Genomic DNA, 25,815 nt, shown 5'->3' on the forward strand with positions numbered 1-25,815 from the left:
TAGAAATGCCAATATGACCTCAATTGGTTTATCTGATGGAAGCAACATTCCAAAAGGACATAGTTATGAACTAAAAGAAAAAAGTAATGCTAGGAAAAGTCAGCAATGGATCAGGAAAGATAGCAAAATCTAGCAATACTTGGTAAGAAGTACACTCCAGATATCTTATCATCCATAGCAGAAAAAGGTCTGAACAATTATAATAAATCGAGAAACAAGTAAATACATTCTCAAGAGGCAAAAGTTTTAATTTTCAATTTTGATGTATAAAAATGACACCCTCTGAATGATCAATTTACATGGAGACAAAACAGTGTATATCTATTTGTTGAAATATGCTTGATAACAAACATAACATGAGTATTAACATTTGTTTGAACAAGTGTATGCGCAAAGTGAACCTCATCAACAAAATATAACACCTACACCCGATGGGTGGCTGCACTATTAAGCTGCAGTAGCTGAACATTGAATGTGATGCACCTATGCAACTCAACAATGCCCACCCGACAAAGGCTTATGAACAAAACACTCATATAACATAGATTTAACATGTGCTGTGTACTGGGGAAGATGATATCAGGGTTCCTTATATGAGGGTTCAGAGCTGCAAGCTCTCTCCATTTGGCCCCACTGTCATGAATACGTGAAGAAATGCTCCAAAGAGTATCTCCTGGCTGAACTTTGGCACTCATTTCTTTAGAAGGTTTTGCAACGGTCCTCGACTTCATAAATGGATGCTTATTGCTCTTACCGATTCCAGTAGCAAGCAACCACCTAGAACCAGATTGCTGCTGCTTGGGATTACCCGGGACATTTATCTTGCTAGATTCAGTCTTTAGACCCGCAACATGTACCTCAGTGATTTTAAACTGACGGATGACCTCTTCTTCATGATTCTCCGCCTTAGCTGATGGTTTGCTTTCAGTCTCAACCTCATCTTCTTGTTCACTATTTCCTTTTGCTGAAACAGTGCTGTATATTTTTGGTTTTGGTGGAACAAAAACCCGCTCAACTTGAATTAAAGCAAGCAAGCAAGCTTTGGTGTGGCAATTGGCTCATAGTTTGTAAGGGATTCTGGAGTTGTACCATCAGAGTAACTGTGAAGTTGTTCCCCAACAATCCCCACTTCCTACCGGATCTTTTTCCACCTCTCGTGTCTCTTTTCCCCTCAACAAATCAACTCCATCGAATCAGCATGATGGGCTGCCAGAATCTTTGATGTTTGATCATTGATGTGATCATCCTCATCAATTATGCCTGAATCAAGCTTCATCCACTCATCTAGTGTTATAGACCAACCCATCAAGCCATCAATGTCATCCCCACTGTCTTTAATGGCCAGAAGTTGTAATCCCTGTGCCCACCAAACCCGGAGACCAGCTATCTTTAGCTACATTTCCTTCCAATGATGAAATTTTCCCCATAGACTGGGGGATGATGTTTATAGGTCCTTCTTCATCAGAAATGCATGTCTGTATGCTCAACCCCTCCGATTGATAGGGCTTCAATATTATCCATTGCCATTGCAGTCATATCCTCCAGTGAAACATATTCAGAGCTCATTTCTCCACTGCTGGAGCAAGCTAGAGTCATTCCTTTACTTTTCTCCCTCCTCCCATCGACATTCTGAGAAGCACCCATCCCCCTGGGGCATAATTATTTTCTATCAAGTCATGCCTATATAAGAATTGGAGAAGAATTTAGTATGGCATCAGAAGACTCTTAACACAAATAAACCTACAACAAAAACTAAATTTGAAGATAACCACATAACAAAATTCCCAGACCTTTCACAAGAATCCAGAGCTGTTGCAGAATCCCAGGCTATCCGTTGCGAAGTTTTCCCAGTGAGATCTTCCAGAGGCATCAACTTGCTTGCTTGCCTCGTTAGTTTTTCAATGCCCACAGAAGCTAATTGCTGCAATATCTCCATAATACCAGAATCCATTTCTGCAGGAACCACACTGAGGCCAGAAACCTGCATGATCAAAGTCCCATTGTTCTTTGCATCTCTGAAAAGTGATGGGTTCATGGATCGCAAGAAGCCTCCATCTTTTGTCTGAACAATTGGACCCAAGCCCTCAACAAGGGCTGGCAACTCAAGTGGCTCCTCCAGTGAACAATTGGACCCGACCCAGGTTAATGGGACTACCAAATCCACCCCTTCTGTCAGTTGGAGAGCAATGAAAGGCCGTCTCATTCAAGCCCCACTCATCAATCAAAGCATCTGTTTCTGCATCTTCCAGCATTTTAGCCCTGGATTTGATGTTCAGTGTTGATTCTATCTTTTGAAGCTTTGTTTCAGCTTCTTGAACTATTAACGAAAGATCAAGACCATCTGAACGGTCATCCCAACAGGACTGCATCTCCTCCATTCCATTGTCAAGAGACTCAAGAGTCAAGACCAAAGAGATCATCACATGAAGCCAATGATTCCTTCTCGAACTGCTTCCATAATTGTTCCCTCAGTAAAACTGGGTCACTGTCGGAACTCAATCCAAAAAGGCTGTCCTCTTTGCCAAGCATGCTTAAGAACTCGCTGGCCACAGATTCTGTAACATCAACTAAACTACGGGACATGCTCTTCAAGCTTGCCATCTTGTGATTAGACTTGATGGCCTCATGACTTAGTTGCTTGCTCAGTTTGCCTGGGATATCTGGAGACTCAAATTCCTCTGATTCAAGAGTCGAGAGGCTAAGGAATATAGAATCTGGGTCTTCCATCTTGTGGATTAGAAATGTAATGCTGAGTTTCTTGTGCAACTGGTTCACCTGTCAAGAATGCAACCTCTTGCAGATTATGGCTCTCATGCTGAGCTTTATCTGCAGCTGATTCATCAGGCTTCATATATGATCCTTCTTCTTTCATTGCCTCACCTCCCTCGTCACCATCCGCATACTCCATCTTCTCAAGCTCAGTTCTCGTTTTGCACATCTGATCCTCTAATGCAATCTCTACCACGTTTCCAATCACCATGAATCCAGGCTCATCGCATTCTCGTTCATCACTTCTTTTGACTAGCTCCGGCGAGATACAAGGATTCAGCATATGTGACTCCTCAGTTCCTTCCCAGACCTGCGACTCTTCTTCGGGTCCTTCCGGGGGCACTGATAATGCACGAGGTTGCAACTCAGTCGATTGCTCCTGTTCCAATCATAAACTCAAACTCTGGTTTTGCATCGACATCCAAAGTACAAAGTTCCTTTGACGCATCAGACTTATCCGGTTCCATTTCCTTCACAAAATTAACCAAAACTAAGACCTCACGATGCACCTTAACATCCTTCAACAACCGGCACCGGTCCTGATGTTGAAGCTGGCTTTCCGCATGAGACATTGAGCCCGCCAATAATAATAAGTCAAGACCTGCTTCGGAGACCTTCCTCTCTCGGGCGCCGGAATCCACATAATTGTTCCCAACCAGTGAGAAACCGAAGCCGACATTACGCGAAGCGTCCCTTGCCCTCCCCGACAGCCGGTAGGTCGTGCTCCACTTGCCGAACGCCTTCTCCTCGTTGTCGCGCCCCTCGAGGGTGGCCGGAAGCACGCGTGTGAGGTCCGCTAGGTGGCGCCCAAGGTCCACCCCAGGGACGCCGCCCGCAAGGGCCGGGTGGATCAGGAAGTGCCGTGCATTGTACTTGGCCGTGCCGCCCGGTCCGGTAGGTGCCCCGTGGACAGAGCAGCGGTAGGTGAGGGTCTCCCCGAACTGGGCGGCGCCGTGGAGGACGTGGATGGGACGGGTGGCGACGGCGGCGGAGGTGGGATCGGTGGTCCGACGCCAGTGCACGGAGATTGTGGCGCCGGTGAGGGCCGAAGGGAGACCCTCGATGGAGTGAACGTGGAGGGAGAAGCAGCAGTCGGTGCGGAGGTGACCGCCGATGTGCGAGAGGGCCTCTTAGATTGGGTTCCATCGCCAAAGGGACGATGACCGGGCCTTCTTCTTATCCTTCTGCTTGTCGTAGGAAGGGGGCCTTCCGGTGGGACCAGACGGCGGAGATGGAGCGGCGATCGTCGGAGGAGGGGACGCGGCGAGGGGGGCGCTTGCGGTTGGGGCAGAGGGCTTCGGTCCCGTGGAGGAAGCGAGCGTTGGCGAGGTGATCGCTTTCGAAGCGAGCAGCGGCCCGGGGTTTGCCCTTGCCTATCATCGGGCCCCTGTTTGGAGCTACAAGAAGGGTTGGAGATGGAAGATGGCTGATGGATTCCACCCACCAAATCCAGTTTTAGGGGAGTTGGGTTTCCTCCGGTTCTTCCTTTTCTCGTTTGAGACTTCAGAGAGACGGCGTGAAAGGGACCAAATTAAGGCCAAGGCGTTAGGCGTTTGATTCTTATTGGTTATTTTGTTTGCTTAACAAGTTGTTGAACATGGGTAACTCTACCCACAGCCTTCGTGAGGTGAGGCAGCGACGGCCCCGCACGGTGCCACGTGACCCCTCCATTATCCCCAATCATAAGGAAGGTGAGCCATCGGGTGCGAACACAACCAGTGGAAAAAGTAATGCCGTCGGTGTGTCGAACTATCGACAGCCGCTGGATACGAATTCCTGCTCTAAGATTCGTGCGCCGTCCATTGGGATATGTTGTGCGGAATATGATGCTTCATGTTGCACTACCTGAGGAAGAGTAGCTTTCTCTAAGATTTCTCTCTACAAAATGTCAATACATGCTGTATAATTGCTTCGTATATAAAACACAAATAGAAATCTTCGGCTAAAGATCGGTTTCACTGTGTCTGGTTTGCATTCGAAGAGTTCAATATCGTCAAGGAGCTTGCTGTGCAACCATTTGAGATGGCGGCAGCTGCATGCGTTGGAGGTGAGGCTAATTGTTCTTGGCGTTGCGGATCGTAGATCGAACCTTCTCTGGCACCTTGAGCTCCACGAGCTCCGCCGATGTACGATGTTACGGCAGCTGCTAATGCAGATTGGAAGCTCGGGTGGGATGTAATCGCCCCAGCAATCATGTCTGTCAGTGAACGTTGGCTCGGAATGGATGGAGCTGAGCTACTCATCTTGGGTAGATAGGAGAGGTTAAAGGTGTCTTGAGGTTGCCTTCCGAGGAATAGCGACGCTGTGTTGCTCTTGCCGTAAGGCTGAACTCCATAGCTTTGGTGTATATTGCTCCAGGATGTTGGTAGCTTGCTGGACTCGGAGGTGGAGAAGCTGAGGCCTGATGAGTACCGTGAGATCGAGGGGAAGTTTGATGGGAACCTGAGTTGGGGTGTTGATGATGATGCAGTGAGATCCAATGTGATCGTAGGGTGGGAAGTCGAGGAGTAGAAAGATGGACTGGGAGAGCAGAACTGCCACGGCATCGAATTATTTGACGTGCCAATGCTTCCTCCATGGATGTCGGAAGTAATGGAGGTGGAGGAGGTGGAACCGGACATGAGCATGCCTGCAGCCGCCGACGTGGTTGAAGCCATGGCTGTGGCAGAGATGGGCAATGGGTGGTTGTGTGTTCCTTCGTAGGTGCTGATCAGTATGGACAAGTCCTCAACACATCTTTGCACCTGAGAAAGAAAGGAAAAGCTTTATCGAGGAAACGAAAGCTTTATATTCATATGAATCAACATGTTTCCTCGCCGGTAATGGAGGGGGGGAGTTACCTGCTTCCTCACAGGGCAACCTGGTGCGACAGTGCACCGATAGTATGCTCGTGGACATGGATTTCCTTTGGCTACCTTCTGCCCGTATTTCCTCCAATGGCATCCATCACTCATCTGCAAATGAATGTAAATCCATTTGATTAACCAATCGTGGATTAACTCAGCTTTGTGTTGAAACACAAGCATGCAAATGCTTACTGTCGGGGCATCACATCTTGCTCTTACTGAAACCCTAGCTCTCTTGAGAGTGTGTTGGGGTGACACTTCCTCGTCTTCATTTCGGGGCATCTGTGTTCTTCTGCTGGGCGGCCATGGCTCCCCGGATCCTTCGTTCTTTGGCTCCTCAGAGCTGTCATGATCTGCATCGAGATCTGGTAGAGGTTTGCCTGATTGTCTGCTAATAGGAGCTTCCATTTTGCGCTCTAACCCGAGAGAGAGACCTTCCTCGAGTTTATCATGCCTGCAGCAGTCACTGCATGTGTTCTTTGCCTTCTCTTCTCTTCCGAGCCTGCTTTCCCTCGTTCCAAGACTCAGAGAAACAAGTTCAGATTCTTCAGCGTCAGAATCGAGAGGCTCCTTCACTTCTTCCTTCTTGCCGATTCCGAAGTAGTGCATTTGAGTGGGGTGGGAGTTTGTCACGCTTCGGGCAAGGAATTCTTTCAGTCCCTCGCTTTCTGCTCCAACCCCACCTATCTTCACCATAGTGGATTCCATATGGTCCTCCTGTAATCATGATATTGTTTGCAGATAAGCTGATGAGTAATTCTGATACATATGTATAGAGAAATTTATTTGGATCAATGAATTAAAACTCTTCTTCTTGTTGGTTTCACGCAAAATATTTTCACAAGATTTTGATCTTGATAAATCTAATTTTGGTGGACTACAACTTCATGTCTTGTTTGCCTTCAAAGACCAAAAACTTGATAGCCAGTTTTACCTGACTGCTACTATTTGGATCCTCCTTACTGGGAGAAGATGGCTTTGATGACTCCCTACTGCAGATCTGAGCTTCCACACCCAACTGCAAGAACATAATCTTACATGCATAAACGAAAAGATAGAATAATTCGAAGAAAGATCAATCGATTGATCTGAAATTGCAAATTATGAAGAACATCAATCGATTCTTATTCGAAAGATCACGAGGAAGAAAGAAAAGAAAGCCTACAGCGCACATAGTAGCACAAGAAACCAACAACAGAGAAAGAAGAGGCCCTGACCTACATCTTCGGTTTCTTGGTCCCTTCTGCCACCAACACCTTCAACCTTCATCTTCTCAACCACCGCAGCCCTGCTCAACATGACTCCTCTCGGAAGAGACGAAAGCTCCACCTTCTTCCTCCTCGTTCGCAGAAGCTCTCCCCTTTTGCCGTTTTGTCATTGCGGAATCCTCCTCCTCATATAGAGAGGCAAAGCCTGCTATTTTTGACTTGGACATGGAGTTGTAAGCCGTTGTCCTTATCTCTTCTAGCTATAGCTAGGCCACATTGTCAACAGCCCAAGTACAGTGCAGGAAGCGGAAAAATACAAAGGATTTCAACGTGCCTGTCATCACGCGCGGTGCTTACTGCTTACAGCCGCAGTCGCTGGTCCCCTTCGTTGAACTTTCTCCATGACGTCCCAATACTAATTCTCACATGGCATTGGCAAGCCTGCGTTCAAACACATCCCTGTCTTGGAATTCCGGCAGATGGGTGCAGTCTTGTTTTCTTTCTCTGCTACCTGCGTGTTTCCTGAATCCTCAAAGGTTTGTTTTATGGTTCAAAGTATCATTTGCTGTGATCCAAGTTCAATGCACCCGAGCTTCATGAATGCTTTCACGGAGGCCACTTGATCTTGGCTTCACTGCTATAAATTACAAGTTGCTACGTACGATGGAGTGTCTTTATGTTTCTGCAACTAATGTCTTCATGAACATGAACTCAAGGATATTCCTACTCTTCATTTCTTACCTTCTTATTATCTCAGGCACATGAATTTACATCTTGTTTCCCATTTTTTGTTTTTGGTCAGTACAGGTCAGTGTTCTTAAACTTGAAGAGAAGGAAAACATAAGATTATTATGGTCAACAGAGAGAAATATACAGATCATATGGCCGTAGCTATTAATCCTCTATGTATCAGTTTGTCAAAATAATTGTATGACTTCTCCAATAGAGAGTATCCTACCCCAAGCGTTGAAACTTGGCAATGGTTGGCCGACTTGGTTGGAGATTCCATTCCACACTCCAGTTGAATTTTTCTACTTTGACAATGCAATCCCATCACACATATTTGCATACCAAATTCTGAAGGTTTTCAACGCTTACCAATGTCAGCCTTCTTTTTCTGAATTCTGTACTCTTAGCTGGTGTGTCATTTTAAGATGTTCCTCGTTCCTCTGCACCGAATGCATCCATCTTTGTTCTTTCTCGCAAGCTATCGAGTTAGAAGTCAACGGTGTGTTCTCTGCATGCGTCCAAATATTCATGAATATTATAAATGGTTTCTTCTCGATATAAGTCACCCGTTGGCTTGGCTTTATCTAATGCTTGAACGAGTTGATAGATTCGTCAGATAGCTTTCTTCTACACTGCACGAATCATCCACGAAACTCCTTTACGTGATGATCCCCACCTGCGTCACGCACTTCTCATGGCCAATTCCTAATCCGAGCTCTCCTATCCTGCTCTGACTCAAAGGCATCAGTTATTACTAGTGGATACGGCTAAACTATAGATAGCTTGTACTCTACACAAGTGACTTGGCGTTTCCATTAACAAAGCAAAGATGAGCTGAGCTGATACGCAAGGCAAAGACAAATACATGAAAGGTCAACGGAAATATTACTAAAATAGAGTATAAGAAATTTTCTTATATTTAAAAAAGTCAACTTCTTGCGAGGCACTAATTACCGGTTGTATCAGTTGACTTGGATTTTGTATCTTATGTTTACCTGTTTCTTTAGTAACAATCTTCATTGACTTTGTGATTATTTAAGATATTAAAACAAGAACTGGGGAAAAAAGAAAAGAAAAGCTAGTAATTAGATGGCTTAGAAAGGAAGTTGGTAGTCCAATTAGTAATTTGTAGACCCATACTTTCTCCACAATCATCAAGTGTTATGTTTTGAGTGCAACATGTGATATGGAAGGTTCAATAAATTCAGCTGGTCCCAGACAAATTTAAAGTGGGAGAAGCCAGTAGTCATAGGTTGACTTTGATAAGATTAATTTTAATGGATTGTGTATATGTGTGTATAAACAATATAAATATAACAAAGACATGACAACATACATAAATAACTAATTTACTTGCATGATTTGGCTTGTAAATGGATATTTTGGGATGGACTTATGACCCATAGTGGCTACTGTGTCCACATTCAATATGACCTTTTCTAACTTTACAGTTCTGTGACATGTGATCCAACAAAGTCAAAGAGTGTACTGCATTGGATGAACACATTGGCTCAGATAAGGACATATGCCTCTCTGTTCCAATACAATGGGCTAGCCATCACATCAAAATTAGGTCAACATAACATGATACTACAGTAAGTCATGTTGTTTAATTGTAGTCAAGAACTATATATCATCTCAGAGGACATCAAAATAGACAATTCAAGAGGAAAGTCCTCTCAGAGTTAGCTAACCAATTAGTATGAATGATTGTTGCCATATCCAATTATGTGACATATGTGAGCAACACTTGCAAGTCCAACCTCTAAACCAAATATATATTATTTGTTTTATTTTCTTGGCCATTGTGAGGGAATACAAGAGCTGTGAGTGCTCAGTTCTTTTTACCCTCCATCGAAAGCAGTGAAGTATAATGTATCTTCACCGCTTGACAAGCAATTAGTGGAAGTTTATTGAAGAAGAGAGTACATATGACCGCTCATGGATGCTCTCCTCATCATCTGCTGCTTGACCTCAGCTTCTGTGCCACATAGAAGCCGACGGAGAAGCCTACAGCTGCTGCAGCAATGACGTTCCTGTGCTTGTTGAAGCTCTCCACCAACCTGTCCACCGTTGCGTTGTCGAACCACTCTTCCATCTCCTCGATTCTGTTCTTCCAAGTCACACCTCGATCCTTCTTCCTTCCGATCTTTGGGTCCTCTCCTCTCAGGAAAGCTTCTTCGGCCTTGGCCTTTGGACTCTTTGCCTTCTCCAATCGGTCGTCTTCTTCCTCTTTCCTACCACAACCCTCTGGTTTTTGTGTTGGGAAGCTCACGGGAGATGATTCCCATCGCCTGTAATTGTCTTCCTCTTTCCTATCACCTCCCACTGGTTTCCTCTTCGGCGAGTGTCTTTCCTTGACCCTATCGCCTTCTGTTGTTGGCTTCTCGTGACCGCTCCGTGGCATCTCTTTGGGGATGGGCGCCGCTTCCTTCTTCGTCTTTCGACTCTCCGGCTTCTCTTGCAGGATCAGCTCTTCCTCTTTCTTCGTGTCTTCAGACGAGACGGCCAACTGAGTTGATTCTCTTTCTTGTATCGGCTTCTTTGGCATGACAAGGCTGAGCCAGCCCTGCTCGAACTTGGCATGCACCTTTTCCGTGTCTGCATCTTCAGGAACATGGAAATCCTTCTCCACACGCGCGACAATGGCCTCACCCAGAGGCCTCCTACCCCTCACCGTCAGCTTCCTGGAGTTGTCGTCAACCTGGACCTTAATCTCGTCCGCCCTAAACCCTTAGGTTTCCATGCAGAAGGACGTATCAGAGATATGGATGGTCAATGTGCACGGAAAAGCACTTCCAAATAAACTAATAGTGAAACAACAGGAAGCATTGGCTATATTGGGATCGAGGAGAATGTCAATGATCAAATCAAGAGCATGCTTTTGAATGACGAATGAAGAAAGCAAGATCAATAATCTACGTGGATCAAAATACCCGGAAGATGCATGCGGAGGATATGATTATGAGCGGTTTCGATCCGCTGGGTGGGTGGCTGCAGATCGTACTCAACCATCTGCCTCGGCGGCCCCCTCGAGCTATCCATGGAGATTATTCTGAGAGCTGAATCCGTCGGTGTTCTCCGCCACTTTCTCCGGCATCGTTCTATCTTTTATAGTGGCACGTCTCTCCCGCTGGTTGCATCGAGTGAGGGTCATTCCAAACCTCTCCTTGTCTTCTCTTACATGCAAGGGAAAGGAGAATGCTTCCTTGAGCTCGTAAAGGATGCCTTTTCGATGATCCGCTACGAGTTCGCTACTTGACCCACGCGAATCTTTTCTTCTTTGCGAAAGATGCCTTCTCGCTCTCCCCAGCTCCCCTGCAACCGTGTGGGTTTGCTTGGGCGAGAAGGGGAGACGAAGTATCAGTACCTTCAATGAATCGGGAGAAAACATGCTATAGTGAATAGAATTAATCTACAATATGGTGTTCCTGCGGGTGTTGGCCTTCGATGTTGCAAAATGGGATTTTTCATGCACAGGTTGTATACTGCAAGCTGGACACAATTACAAACAGGAGTCAGGAACGGGAAGCAAGAAACCCAACGGGAAGAACCCACTCACCATTCCAGACCATTGGACTTACCCTGTCAAGCCTTGCTCATCTCAAGTCAATTTAACTATATAACAATAATGATAAATACTTGAACGACGCACCGACTAAATATTCATCAGTTATTTTTCAGATAACTCGCAGAAAACAGTGGGAATACCGATAGGAAACCCTCATAAACTTCTATCCACAGCAGCCTCCATCAGACTCTCACCGGATGCAACACTTGCACCACCACCACGGCCCTTAGCATCACCAGCTGCCAACCTGTTGATACTTTGAGAATATGACGATTGATCTGCACATGGTTATCTAGCATTGGGCTTTGGTGACTGGTGGTACGGAGAAGCATGTGCACCGTGTGAAAGGCTCCTCGTGGGCAGCTGGCCATTCCTTCCAAAGGAACCCTGCGGCTTCATTCCGTTTCTAGCACCGACGCTGTTGGAATGAGCCATTGTACGTTCGGTTTGCATGGTCTGGAAGAAGTAGGAAGAGCTCGCCATGTCTTTAAGATTGATAAGTGGTTTGAGGACTTCCACAACCTCACTCATGAGTGGCCTTGCTTTGGGATCCCGACTGAGGCATGCATGTGCAAGCTGGGATGCTTTCTGGGCACCTTTGATGGAGAAGTTGCCTTCCAAACGAGGATCTATAAGCCTGTAAAAGCGACGCCTTTCTCTGAGGTTGGGACGTGCCCACTCCACAAGGTTGTGCTCTCCATTAGGCCGATTCTTATCCATGGACCTTCGGCCTGTCATCATCTCAAGCAGCACCACTCCATAGCTGTATACATCGCTCTTTGAAGTCAAATGCCCTATAAACAAAAAAAAAAAAAAAAGGACAGCCGATGATAAGATCCAGAATGTTAGCAAAAATTTCGGATGCAGGCTACTCAGGCACCAAAACAGTGAAGACTCGTACATATAGGGAAGACATATTATTTAAACAAGTAGAGCAACTGAAAACATAGCATGCACCTACAAGTGTGAAATGATATGAACATCTACAGCCTCCAGGCGAATGCATTTGAGAATCATTTTCCAGAACATAAGAAAACCAAGTAAAAAGTGGTCATCCTCTATTCTAATCATAAAATATGAAGATTTGATGGTTTTGCTGATGAAAGCTTCCCAGTATTATTAAACATATGATGCTTAGATGGTTGACTACACATAGACAGAGAACTGTGGCTGTTAGTTATAGAAACCAAGAAAATGTAAAATCAACTTGCAACCAGCCCAGTTATATAGTAAGATGGCAGCAAATGAGAACAGATATAATATTGAGTTCAGGACCTGCTAAACACAACTGACACTACATAGGTATCTCTAAATCCATAATGAGATCAAATTCAGACTTCTTGATACTAGGACAATATCCTTCAGTAAGATCTCCAAAAATTAATTTCCAGAAAGGAGATGATGATACATTGATGAACTACATGAATATTCACAACCATTTTTATGGTCCAATCAATATCTGCACACTCAGCCCCAGAAGTCCATATATGCTTCATTTATGTGATGTCTGCCGACGCTAATGGAAGTCGCATCAATTTTTCTTGCTCTAAACCATCAAAAGCATCTTGAGTAAAATAGCAAGCTACAGGCAATAAATACTTTGTAAAGTCTCACGTGCAAAAATATTCAACCACTTGGCAGATCTCCAATAAGATATTTCAAACTAGATTAGAAAAAGAACACAAGTGATTAGAGGTCAGCAAGAGCACACTGAAACAATCCATTTTTTCATTGAAAGAACTCCTTTACCTTCCAAGAGATTGTTTTCATTTACACGAAATTAAATGGAAGCCAAAATATATTTCAAGCAATGAAAATGCAGCATACAAATCATATGATATTATGAAATGAGGATACTGCCTACACAGTAGAGACCAGAATATTGACCGACCATACATTTACTAAATAGTAGAGACCCCCAATTAACCAAAATCTGACAGTGTCCAATCAAGGTGACATAATATTTTAAACACAGGTCAGAAAATTTAAACAAAATTCAATAAACAAGAGCAAAGAAAATAAAGACAGCATCAAGTTGCAGCAATTAGCCATGGAACAATTCAAAATTCAAACATAACCAATCATCTAATATGCAAATAAAGCAGCTAAATATAATGTCTAAGATTTGCATTTACAAGGAGAAGTAGCTCAATGATGTAATGACCTGTCATAACATATTCTGGAGCTGCATATCCATATGTACCCATCACTCGGGTAGACACATGAGTTTTATCACCATCAGGAGCATCTTTAGCAAGCCCAAAATCTGAGAGCTTGGCATTGTAATCCTGGACGCTGGAATTTGAGAAATAACTCGATACAAATAAAATATATATATATAGCATTTGTTACCTACCACATCTAACAGAACATTAGATGATTTGAAGTCACGATAGATCACTGGTCTTTCAGCCTCCTCATGAAGAAAAGCAAGACCCTTTGCTGCACCGAGTGCAATTTTCATCCTGATGGACCACGGTAGAGGAAGGGCTCCTGTTGCAGACAAGGTTAGCAATAGGAAAATCTACAACATAATGCTTCAAGTTCAACATATAAACAAGTAAAAAGTAGCAGCTTAGCATGCAAAATGCAAAAAAAATGAACTGCAGATTTCCATGAGACTAGATGAAGAAAGTGAAAAAAGGTAAATGAGCAAGGTAACTCAGCAGGAAAATTGGACCAAGGGAAATTAACTAAGTCATAGCAACAATAATTTAAAAAAAAAAGCAAGGATGAGAGACTCAGGATCCATTATAATTATGACAACAGCTTGTAGATCAAAAAGACTAATTAACAGTAATTAACCGCACATATGAATTTCATTGCATCTTGCACCACAAGAGTGTCGTAACATGTTGAGAGAGACAGACTAAGTTGCAGGGGTCAGGCAACAAATGAAAAAACAACCAAAACAGATTCTAAAATTAATTCAAAATTTTCATGAAAAAATGATTTAGAAAAATCTTTTCGAAATGGAGGACTAGGAAGAAAGCATCAATTAGTGTTAGCCAAAGGAAATCTAATATCACATTAATACTTTTGGGTTTTGTTAATTTATGCAAGAACTGACTATTTTCCCAACACTCATGGGGTTTGTCACAGTAACAAGCTTATGCTGGGAAAAAAAAGAAGACTATAATGAGCTTATGCTTGAAGGAAAGGTTTCGCAAATAACAAACTAGCACCAAACTAGGTCTCAAATAAAAGTTACCACATTGGGTAGCCCAAAATCTGATGAAAAGATGAAGTATTGTCTCCAAATTTGGAACCTACAGGGGATAAGAGATGAAAGCCCACATTTAAATAGGGAACATGTGAGATGTTTCATTGGTACTCAAGACACCTTGTTCATGGTATTTCAAGAATAGATCAACAGACCACCACCAATTTGTCCAAATTGGTCAAACTATTGTTATAATATCTATGTATATTGGAGAGACAAACACACGATCAAAATATCTATTTACATTGCAGAGATATAATCAGTTTTTGCTACTCAAGTGACATAAAATTCTTCCTTAGGTTACAAGGAATAATCAGATAGGTATGTTTTGTATGCAAAAGTAGAATATGAATATATCATGTGGCATACCATAAACCAATTATCAAGTTTTAGGCACAGATCTATGTAGTCCAAACCCAATAAGCCAATGAAAGAAAGGATCCGTACTTAAACCAACAACTGAATAAATTTTGTTCAATATGCTGCACATAAAAAATTGGTCTGGATATGTAATCAATTATCAGGTGCTGGGGTCCGTTGATGCCCTTCCTCTTAGCCTAATTCTTTCAGCAGCTCTATCTCTTCTCACCTCGTTTCAGAGTATTAATTGAGTTATCAATTATAAATGAACATTACTTCAGTACTACTATAGATTCTTACTATTATTTTTCTTATTTTATTTTTTTCTTAAATACTTCAATTTTATTATTTAATTTTTAAGTGTTATAACTATATCTTTGTTGAAACAGTCCGCATATAGGCCTACATGAAATTTTGCTGCGGAACAACAGTCAGAACTCATGACAGATCATCAGGTACAAGGGCCTATTAACACCCTTCCTATTAGCCTAATACTTCATATCCCCTCCCTCTCCCTCTCTCTCATCATATGATGATTAATGGATAGGTTTTTACAATAGCTTATCTTCACCTTGTGATCATTTTCAAGTATCACTTATGAATTAACATTATGTTCAACACTATCAAAGATTCTTAGTATTATTATTACTCTTTTTTAATTTTTTCTTAAAAACTTCCAATTAATTATGTGAATTTTGACAGTCATTATTCTTTTTGAGACAGTCCACATATGGGCCTAGATGTGCACTTATCACTATGTCCCATGTGGTGCCCCAGCTGCCTGCATAATTCTTCTTTTTCTAGACCATGTCAAGTAGCATGCCTCAGTTAATACTAAGGCTTATGATACACACAAAAATAGACGCACTATGATGGTTGAGCCTAATGTTTAAATGTCATGTGCTACAGTACTCAATTTCTAAGTTGTTATAATCATATGTTATATATGGGCGGTGAAAGATATAATGATAATATAAATTATAAAAACGCAAAAAGTTTCAATAAATAGTGTTCTCTGGTAAACATTCCAACCAGGTTGAAGAAATACTTAATATGATTTAACAAAAGAGAAAAAATGGACCTAACACACGATCCTGTTGGAATTGGATCCTTGGAAAAATAATAAAAGATCTAAGGCATGGTGAGATACATACTTCTGAAAAGATGATTTTCCAAACTTCCACGAGGCATAAACTCATACACTAGCAATCTTTGATCGTCTTCAATGCAATATCCAATCAACTTTACCAAATTTGGATGTTGAAGTTCACCAAGATAATTAACTTCAGCCTGAAGGTAATGAACAAAAAAATCAATCACAAATTTGCATATCTAAAGGACACATGGGAAAGAATAGATGCTTCTTTTTCTCTTCAAATAACTCAAAACTAGCAGTTTAATAACAGTGTACCAGCCACTCTCTGTGCCCTTGAAGTCCATCATGGTTAAGAGTTTTGACAGCAACAGTAAGTCCTGTACCAGGCTTCACAGGAGCAGTTCCATTCTCCTCGATCCATCCTTTAAATACACAGCCAAATCCTCCCTCTCCAAGAAGGCTTTCAGGTCTAAAGTTTCTTGTGGCAGACTTGAGATCACTGAAGGTGAACTTCCGCAACTGGGATGAAACCTTTAGCTCCTCCCCGACTTTAGAAGCAGATGAATTACTTTCAGCATTGCTACCGGTGGTAGAACCAGATGCTAGTGGTGCAACTGGTTGGTCCCTGCTACCGTCATTTGTTGACTTACTTTCTGCAAGTCCATGCACAAGAACACAAAATGATGAATAGCATTAAGATAATAACTTTCTTCAGAGAAAAGAAGAAAAAATGCCAAATAAACAACTATTTATAAGCAGACAAGCAACAATTATGACAGATTTCTGCATATAAAGCAAGTTTTAGGATAAAAAGAATGTACTTGATGTCAAAACTCCGCTTTTCCACGTTATAATCTGAGCTAACCAGAAGACCTATGCGGTAACCAGTTATATAAATGTTGGATAAGTGTCAAAGGTTCAAGAGACAGGAGCAATCTCGGCTTGTAAAGGCTTTTGCATTCACCCTACCCACACTCCACATTGGCAGAAGCCTTTATTCAATCTACCTTACATGATATAAAGGACTAGTTAAAATCTCTTAGAAGCAATTAGGAAATGGAGCTTGGTAAGAGAATAGCCCTTTGCACAAGGTTTCTGTCCAATAGAGTTCAGGAAGGAGTATTATACACTGTCTTATCAGTACAAGCTGAGCTTGTTTTTGTGATTCAAACCCTAACATCCAAGCTATAGAGGAGCAATTTTACCCCGATCACTGAAGTAGCATTGGAACAATGATTTCATTGGTGTCAAAGCTGGCCCTACAAAATCATAAGGTTAATGTTCATGTCAACCAATTCCTAGAGTGCAAGTAAATTTTACAAAGATAGACTATTAAGAATTGCTCGTCAATGTACCACCAATAGGCTACTCTACGGAGTTCACAATCCACCAACAAGAAACTGCAATAGTCTCACATGAAAATCTCTCTTGCCCAAGTTCATTCATAAGTGAGCAAGAAGATTCATACAGCATCTGATTGGAAAACATTAAAGAAAAATGCCTGACTAGAAAACTAGAAAATCAAAGATGCCAGAGACAAGTGAACTGTGATAATAAATATTCTTCAAATAAAGGTAAAAGAAATATACTTACATTGTATTGATTTAATAAATCCAAAGCTCCTAAAAGTCACTAACAACAAGTAGACTAAACACCAAATCATCATTTATCATTAGTCAGTCAGGTCCATCCGAAGACGACGATAATATTTGGGTGGTATAAAAGGTCACAGTATGTTCCAGGTTTTATAGATATATTATTTGAGAAAATCCAGAAAATCTCATAAAAAAATATCAACTAAGAATATGCATCACAGTTATCGACTAAACCATGATGACAATCTCAAGAAACCAACACAATGTCACGGACAAACTTCTAAACAGGATGTTTGATGTAATACTTATGTATGTCCGTGTCTTTTGGTATGTTCATACTTTGTACAGCATATAGAGGGATGGCCGAAGGCTTAATAGTCTCATTTTAGTTGGGTTGGTGGCCTCTTTAGGCTTGTAAATAAATGTTGTGTCATGTGGACACGTGCAAGAGATTTTCGGTCTGTAATGGACCATTTTACCCTTTGTTGTGCAACTGTTCAGAGCTTGTAAAGTCTGTTTGTAATTTGCATTGTCTATGAAGTGTTTTTCGGAAATGTTTGCTTGTGGATCCCGATTGAGGCGTTTTCTCTAACCCGTTCTCTCTTTTGTTTGTCCTAAGGGACAATGGGAGACTTCGGGGAGGCTGACCTTTGCGGACGGACACGCAAGGGTGCCGCACGACTTAGGCAAAACCAGCTAAGTCCGTGACAGATGGTATCAGAGCGGGACAAGCACTCATAGAAACACTTAGCACGCAAAATGTGGGGGACCTAGCGGGGCTACGTTGAGGGCAGTCAGCACACGCGCAACCGTTTGGGGGAAAACAGGCATGGAGATGTAGGGAAAAGGAGTTGCTCGGAGGAGCGAGCATCTGAGATTGACATTCAGAGGAATGGCCAACCCTTCGCGCAAGAGGCACCACGAGAACAGACAAGCTTGGAAGAATGCGGAGCGCACAAAGGTTGGGATGGTTGAGTTTGAGCTATGGCTCAACGTTGACAACTATACTTGATGGTGCTCAAGGCAAGCGAGGCGCTTGGTAAAGGATGAGACCATGCAAGGTGGAATGAGTTGCTCACCGATCGAAAGAGTTGTGCAAAGCTCACAAAGGTAAGGAGAATTGCTAACTCAAAGAATTCGGTACTCATGCATGGGCTTGTATGCGGACGATGGAATGTTCGCGGACATCCCAAGGCGACCGAAACTCGGTGCCATGGAGCATTGAAACTTTCTCTTCGGCATGTGAAGGATACGTCCGTAGAAGGCTGAAGTGTGCAATGAGTTCAGCATGTTGCTAGGCCTTGAGTGGTGCAGCGGGGGCTATATTGACGTGGAGTCGCAATCTAGCAAGTGCGTTTGCAGGAGGCAGAACAATGCACAGTTTGTTCAGCAGATCGGAGTAGTCCAAGGGGATGGTGGTCTCCGAAACGAAGAGAGATGTTGCTCCAACGAGACAGTTATCCAGGAGGGATAAGTCCCGACTCTCCAGAGGGAGAATCATGTGCGACGGACCGCACATGTTGAGGAGGAGTACCTCAACAAACAACAACTCCACGAAGCTCAATGGACCAAGCAAGCGGCGAGGAGTCGTCGCATGATCTCGCTCGAGAGAATGCATTGGGGGATGCATTGCGAGATCAAGTGGGGGAGCGACCCAAAGCAACACAAATGAAGGCACACTCGGAGTCGATTTGGAGATCGGACTCAAGGGAGGGCTGACCCGTGGAATGGTGGGCGCGAGGGCCACCATCGACTCAATGCAAAAACGAGGAGCGGAGTAACTTGGGTGTAACTTGGCGAAGTACCCAAGCCACATGAAAGGAGCCAGCATAGAAGTTGGAACATGGAACAGAGGCACAGTACTTTCCTTAGACAGAGGTCAAGGACATGAACTCTTGCAGAGGCAAGAGTAGGATCATGTTGTTCCATGGGTCCTTCATTCTGATGGAGCGGACTCATCTTGCATGGTGCCGAAGATGAAGGGAGCTTCTGGGCACATGCACCACATGCACCTTATCTCGGAGAAGCATTTGATGGAGGAACTAAGGCGACTCAATTTACGGAGGCGAAATTGGGTTCAGAAGGCCTTAGCACGGGGCAAGAGGACTCAAAGATGGGTACTCTTGAAGAATATGCCATAGTGTTGCCATTCAAGTTACCATGAAGGAAGCGGTGCGCAGCAGAGATTGTGCTGGTAGGGGCAGAGGCCCAGGATCCAGACAATGGTGCGCAAATTACAGTGAAGTCGGTGGACTTCGGGAGCTACTAGGCAACGGACTGTCCTAGAGCGGTGCTTCATCTAGGGGTGACCCAAGAGTGGGTGGATGAAGGTCGATTGCCAAAGGAGCGAACAAAATCGAAGGTGGAAGAGACCCTGCGATGTATTAGCAGAGGCCACACATGGAGGGTTCACAATTCGAGTTTATTCCACAAGGATCAGAATGCAATGGAGATGTCACCAGGAGGCGACATGGTGCAGCGGATCGTGGTGGAACAGTTCGTGGCAATGCGATACACACGACATAGTCCCGTGAGGGACTAGATCATACGGAGGTATGATCGGGAGCTACTGGAAACTCCACTTCGGTGAACAACACGACGGCAAAAAGGGCTATGGATTCAAGGAGTGAAGGCCATGGTACCGCAGAGGCTGGTCTTCCGTGCGTGTATCGAATTTTGCATCGGATGAAAGCCTTGGTCATCAGCATAGGGGGGTTGTGTTCCATCAAGGAAAAAGTTCGAATGTAAGTACCAGTGAGTTCCATGGGAGGGACTTGATCATGCAGAGGTATGATCGAAGCAACTGGAGAGTTGGACTGCTCCAAAGCTCATATTCGCTTAAGGGAGCCCGACAAGTCAGAGGACAAGGTCGAGTAAGCGAACGTTGCTACCAAGGAAGCTAAGGAGAACATAATCGATGCAAACTCTACAACATGATGGCAGAGGCCATGTATGGGAGTTGCAGTCTGTCTTTCCATCGACCAAACAGACTACTTGGAGAACACAGAGGTGTTGAAGCAGGGGGTCGAAAGGGGCGAGGAAGCGACGACGAGTCCAGAGGGACTTAGCTACCCAAAATCAAGCATCAGTCGGAATGGAGGTGGACTCAGAGGAGTGCCATAGAGACATTTCTACTGATCATGCAGAAAAGGGATACAGATGCTAGGCGATGGATAGTAGGGCCATGGGCATGGCAGCGCCATGGTACCGCAGAGGCGGGACTTCCGTGCAAGTCATTGATCCCTTGCTCTCATGGAGGGAGAGCGCTTGGTCGTGAAAGGGGCCGAGGAGGTGGAGTATGCAGAGGCAATCTCCAAGTACTGAGACAAGACTGAAGGGCAGAGGCCAAGAAACTTCATAAGACCGGTGTCAACAAGTACCGCAGAGGCTGGTCTTCCGTGCGTGCATCTTGCATGGTCTTCCGTGCGTGCATCGAATTTTGCATCGGCTGAAAGCCTTGGTCATCAGCATAGGGGGGTTGTGTTCCATCAAGGAAAAAGTTCGAATGCAAGTACCAGTGAGTTCCATGGGAGGGACTTGATCATACAGAGGTATGATTGAAGCAACTGGAGAGTTGGACTGCTCCAGAGCTCATATTCGCTTAAGGGAACCCGACAAGTCAGAGGACAAGGCCGAGTAAGCGAACGTTGCTACCAAGGAAGCTAAGGAGAACAGAATCGGTGCAAACCCTACAACGTGATGGCAGAGGCCATGCATGGGAGTTGCAGTCTGTCTTTCCATCGACCAAACGGACTGCTTGGAGAACACAGAGGTATTGAAGCAGGGGGTCGAAAGGGGCGAGAAAGCGACGACGAGTCCAGAGGGACTTAGCTACCCAAAATCAAGCATCAGTTAGAATGGAGGTGGACTCAGAGGAGTGCCACAGAGGCATATCTACTGATTGTGAAGAAAAGGGATACAGACGCGAGGCGACGGAGAGTAGTGCCATGGGCATGGCAGCGCCATGGTACCGCAAAGGCGGGACTTCCGTGAAAGTCATTGATCCCTTGCTCTCATGGAGGGAGAGCGCTTTGTCACGGACAAACTTCTAAACAAGATGTTTGATGTAATACTTATGTATGTCCGTGTCTTTTGGCATGTTCATGCCTTGTACAGCATGTAGAGGGACGGCCGAAGGCTTAATAGTCCCCTTTTAGTTGGGTTGGTGGCCTCTTTAGGCTTGTAAATAAAGGTTGTGTCATGTGGACACGTGCGAGAGATTTTTGGTCTGTAATGGACCATTTTACCCTTTGTTGTGCAACTGTTCAGAGCTTGTAAAGTTTGTTTGTATATTGCATTGTCTATGAAGTGTTTTTCGAAGATGTTTGCTTGTGGATCTCGATTGAGGCATTTTCTCTAACCCGTTCTCTCTCTTTCTTGGGTCCTAAGGGACAATGGGAGGCTGACCTTTGCAGACGGACACGCAAGGGTGCCGCACGACTTAGGCAAAACCAGCTAAGTCCGTGACAGCTTTGTCGTGAAAGAGACCGAGGAGGTGGAGCATGCAGAGGCAATCTCCAAGTACCGAGACAAGACTGAAGGGCAGAGGCCAAGGAACTTCGTAAGACCGGTGTCAATGAGTTTCTCATCAAGATAGCCGAAAGTGAAGGACTTCGGGTCATGCAAGAGTGCATAACCAAGGAACGAAGCAGGCAGTACACGGTACTGTACCTTTGCTACTCAGGGGAGTAGGCGGCATGGTTGATGGAGAAGACGGTACAATCCCAAAAGCGACCAAACCTATGAGAGAACTACTCCAAGTTGGGGTGAAAACTTCCTGCATTCCAGAAGTTCGATGGCATTGAGAAGGTGAATCACAGTAGCTAACTCAACGCAAGGAGTGCAAACACTTCAAGTGCTTCAGAAGTGTGAGCAAAGAGCAGGCGAAGGCCAGTAACTAGCTCGATGCATGGAGTACAACCTCGAGGAGGCGAGCGAAGTCAAGTAACCTTTGCCTTCTCAACTCTTAAGAGAATGGGCGAAACCGAGTACCCCAATTCTCTTATCTATCCAGCAGAGGAGCTCTGCATATGTTCAAAGACCCTTCGAAGATAATGGAAGACAATAGTTGTCAAATCCTCACCAACGGTGATCAGTATTACTGAGAGTAGATTGTCCGCTTCATTTCCCAACGAAATGTCAATCGAAAGCGGAAGTGATGCGAACCTACTTGGATGTGACAACTAAGTGAAAGAAGAGTCAATGAGCAAATTTTGTGGAGGAAGGACCCAAAACTTCAGAAGTTTGCGAGACGATGCTCGTTAAAGCTCCAACAAGCATCCACCCAGTTCAAGCAGCATGAGGAATTTGAGAGATTGACGCAGTAAGGATGGTCTTTTCCTTCATCTGGGGGATCCGCAGGAATCAACAATGATCAACACAACTCATCCAACCCCACACCAGAGTCAGAGTCATTGGTGAGTTCAAGCAGCATGGCGGATCAAAGGTTCGACTACTCAAAAACAGCAGCGGAGAGCAGCTAGGAGCCAAGAGGCGCATTGTAGCTGGAGCAGAAGATTGAAGACTCAACAAAGGCGAGGAGTTGCAATGTCGACAAAGGCTTCAACGAGGACGTCGAAGGAATAAGTGAGGGAGAATGTCACGGACAAACTTCTAAACAGGATGTTTGATGTAATACTTATGTATGTCCGTGTCTTTTGGTATGTTCATGCTTTGTACAGCATATAGAGGGATGGCCGAAGGCTTAATAGTCTCATTTTAGTTGGGTTGGTGGCCTCTTTAGACTTGTAAATAAATGTTGTGTCATGTGGACACGTGCGAGAGATTTTCGGTCTGTAATGGACCATTTTACCCTTTGTTGTGCAACTGTTCAGAGCTTGTAAAGTCTGTTTGTAATTTGCATTGTCTATGAAGTGTTTTTCGGAGATGTTTGCTTGTGGATCCCGATTGAGGCGTTTTCTCTAACCCGTTCTCTCTTTTGTTGGTCCTAAGGGACAATGGGAGGCTTCGGGGAGGCTGACCTTTGCGAACGGACACACAAGGGTGCCGCACGACTTAGGCAAAACCAGCTAAATCCGTGACAACAGAGCACATATTTTCTTCAAAATTTCCACTTAGCCAATAATGTTTGTGATGGTCAATTCTTGTCAACTTACCTGCCTCGTGCGAATAAAGAAAGAATATTAAGATTAACTCAAGATCTTCTTCATTTACTCACTAACCAAAAACATCAGAATGTGGGATCTGCTACTATATATAAGTCAAGACATTTACTGCAAAGAATAGCTGGCAAGAAAGAGAAACCACTCACCACAAGTTTGTAGTCAAGCTAAAGATCAGTTAATTATGATGAGTTCCAAAATGGCTTGTAAATATCTTTCCCTTGCTCTTAATTTTTCTCTAATATGCCCTCTTTGCACTAAAGGTTCTGCAAATTCTCCTATATTCCCATCGCTTCTCAAATAATCCTAGGAAAACTGCATCCGACATCTGAATTTACAGTACATGAGGAAATGAAATCAAAAGGCTTCCACCTTCCATCTCTGCACAACTCTTATAATAGCATGCATGCCAAAGGGCATTCTTAACCACAGAGAAACAACTAGAGTTGGAAGATGTGGAATTTCCAAAATCAGACGGCAATTATCAGAGCTAATTTATTCCTTAGACCTTGTGCCATCTTATTTTGGACCAATTGGGCACGAAAACAATCATTTCTTCCACGTTTATGTTCCAGGGACTGATTATCATTAAAGAAATAATAACCAAACAACAAGCATCATATCTAAGCATATAAATACGAAAATACGCAACATTGAATCAACCCATCAAGAGTCCTATAATATAGGCAAGTATAATATCAAGGAACAACAATGCTTTCACAAATTTTGTCTATGAACGAATCATTACCGACAATAATTGCCAAAAGATAAGCACCTGTCTTAATAATAGAGAAGTTTGAGTGGCACCAGAGTAACAGAGGTCTTATTTACCGCTATGAGCATCAGGCATCTGGGATACATAGTTGGGACACAAATAGAAACCACTGCGAGCATCAAGCAAGACCGAATTGAAAGATAAGAAGGGAGAAGCAGGGCTAGGAATTACCGCAATGAGTGGTGGCGCTGCTGATGGAATTATCCACCTTGGCTCTGGAAGGGACGCAACCCCCCATCAACCGGAACTTCATCCAGCACCCCGTCGTCTCCTCCCCCTTGGTGTTGTTGTTGCCGCCACCCCTGATCTTCTTTCTCCTCTTATTCTTCTCAATCCCCTCTTTCGAACCCTCCCACGCGGCCAGCTTTGCCTCCTCGGGCCCCAACACCATTTCGAAGACACCAAACGCTTCAAAACCCCATCTGCGCCCCAAAGATCCACGGACGCCAACAAATTCAAAGGAAAAAACCGAAAAAAAAAAAGAAATAGTTTCCTCCTTGTGCCCGGAAAAATCACACAAAAAAAAGGAACAAGAAACGCCAAGCAGCAGCAAGGGAAATAAAAAGAAAAAGGAATTGGAGAAGGATAGTGAGATGGAAACCCTGGAGAAGCAAGAACCGAGAGGAGAAACAAGGGGGGCAAACGGCGGCAGAGACGGGGAGGTCGCCTCGGGAGCCCTAATCGAAGGGAGTGAGAAAGAGAAGTAGAGAAGAGTGAAGGGGGGAGGTGGAGAGACAGGAGGAAAGGGAAAGGGGCGGGCAGGGCGGGCAGCGGCGAGAAGAACGAGAGACAGAGAGATGACGGGCAGAGCGGGCAGCGGCGAGAATTATAAAGAACGGAAGATAAAAAAGAAAGCAACTGATAAGCTTTTTGAAAAAAAAAAATAATTATTATATATTTCATTTAAAAAAATTATAAAAGAATTATTAACCTTTTTCTTTCTAATTTTGTAATGTTTTTTATCCCTCTTATTCACATCATATTCTTTTAAAATATTGATCTTTTTTTTTTTGCCTATTTTATTCTTTTAATTGATCCCACTCAAAATTATAGTCAATATAATCCAGCTTGAAAAATGAGATGTCTCTTCTATCTTAATCAAAACTGAGTCAAACTTACAATTTGAATCAAATTTGTAAGGATGTGACTTTTCCTTGTTTTTTTATTTTGTTTTGTTTTCTTTAAATTGCTAATGATCTCTCTATCAAAAGCTGGCTTAGGGTGAGGGGAGAGATAGATACATATAATAAATCAATAAGAAGAGATTGGATGTTGAGAAGGGGTGAGCAATTATTGGAGATGAGGATATGAGGTCCCAGTTTGTCTAAACCTGTGGATCATATTTTGAGATGATAGGATTATATTGCTAGATTGGATCAATCACTAAGATTAAAACTATCTTAAAATCTTTCATAAAGGGTAAAAATAATATTAGTAATCTAATGTCTTATGAGTTATGAAAGATCAATTTATACTGCTCTATTTGACTGGTTGATCTTTGGAATTTCTTTTATGCTTAAA

The 25,815-nt window shown here is 43.5% G+C and overlaps 3 protein-coding genes and 2 pseudogenes across 5 annotated transcripts; all 5 read right to left on the reverse strand.

Annotated features, from left to right (window-relative positions):
- Positions 1-244: 244 nt before the first annotated feature.
- Positions 245-3,052, reverse strand: LOC135586295 (protein PLASTID MOVEMENT IMPAIRED 1-RELATED 1-like; annotated as a pseudogene).
- An 82-nt stretch (positions 3,053-3,134) lies between these two features.
- Positions 3,135-4,440, reverse strand: LOC103984821 (protein PLASTID MOVEMENT IMPAIRED 1-RELATED 1-like; annotated as a pseudogene).
- Positions 4,441-4,615: 175 nt separating this feature from the next.
- LOC103984700 (WRKY transcription factor 72A) lies at positions 4,616-6,992 on the reverse strand. Of its 2 annotated transcripts, none has more exons than XM_065108392.1 (5): positions 6,837-6,992; positions 6,550-6,633; positions 5,808-6,332; positions 5,610-5,723; positions 4,616-5,513 (listed from the first exon to the last, which is right to left on the reverse strand). In XM_065108392.1, the coding sequence occupies exons 1-5, from the start codon at positions 6,912-6,914 to the stop codon at positions 4,725-4,727; spliced, it is 1,590 nt and encodes a 529-aa protein (XP_064964464.1). In that variant the 5' UTR covers positions 6,915-6,992; the 3' UTR covers positions 4,616-4,724. The 2 variants fall into 2 exon arrangements, with proteins under 2 accessions (XP_064964464.1, XP_018682264.2); XM_018826719.2 differs by having other exon boundaries at positions 6,833-6,973.
- Positions 6,993-9,318: 2,326 nt separating this feature from the next.
- LOC103984699 (protein RESTRICTED TEV MOVEMENT 2) lies at positions 9,319-10,666 on the reverse strand. Its single transcript, XM_009402248.3, has 2 exons — positions 10,489-10,666; positions 9,319-10,285 (listed from the first exon to the last, which is right to left on the reverse strand). Exons 1-2 carry the CDS (start codon positions 10,595-10,597, stop codon positions 9,510-9,512), a joined length of 885 nt encoding a protein of 294 aa, XP_009400523.2. The 5' UTR covers positions 10,598-10,666; the 3' UTR covers positions 9,319-9,509.
- A 490-nt stretch (positions 10,667-11,156) lies between these two features.
- LOC103984697 (serine/threonine-protein kinase PBL34) lies at positions 11,157-25,051 on the reverse strand. 2 transcript variants are annotated; one of them, XM_018826398.2, is made up of 7 exons: positions 24,896-25,032; positions 24,466-24,716; positions 16,118-16,455; positions 15,861-15,996; positions 13,480-13,616; positions 13,288-13,411; positions 11,254-11,917 (listed from the first exon to the last, which is right to left on the reverse strand). In XM_018826398.2, the coding sequence occupies exons 2-7, from the start codon at positions 24,683-24,685 to the stop codon at positions 11,412-11,414; spliced, it is 1,461 nt and encodes a 486-aa protein (XP_018681943.2). In that variant the 5' UTR covers positions 24,686-24,716; positions 24,896-25,032; the 3' UTR covers positions 11,254-11,411. The 2 variants fall into 2 exon arrangements, with proteins under 2 accessions (XP_064964465.1, XP_018681943.2); XM_065108393.1 differs by having other exon boundaries at positions 11,157-11,917; positions 24,466-25,051.
- Positions 25,052-25,815: the final 764 nt, after the last annotated feature.

This window comes from Musa acuminata, chromosome BXJ2-5, assembly GCF_036884655.1.
Source record: "Musa acuminata AAA Group cultivar baxijiao chromosome BXJ2-5, Cavendish_Baxijiao_AAA, whole genome shotgun sequence".
Taxonomy (NCBI): domain Eukaryota; kingdom Viridiplantae; phylum Streptophyta; class Magnoliopsida; order Zingiberales; family Musaceae; genus Musa; species Musa acuminata.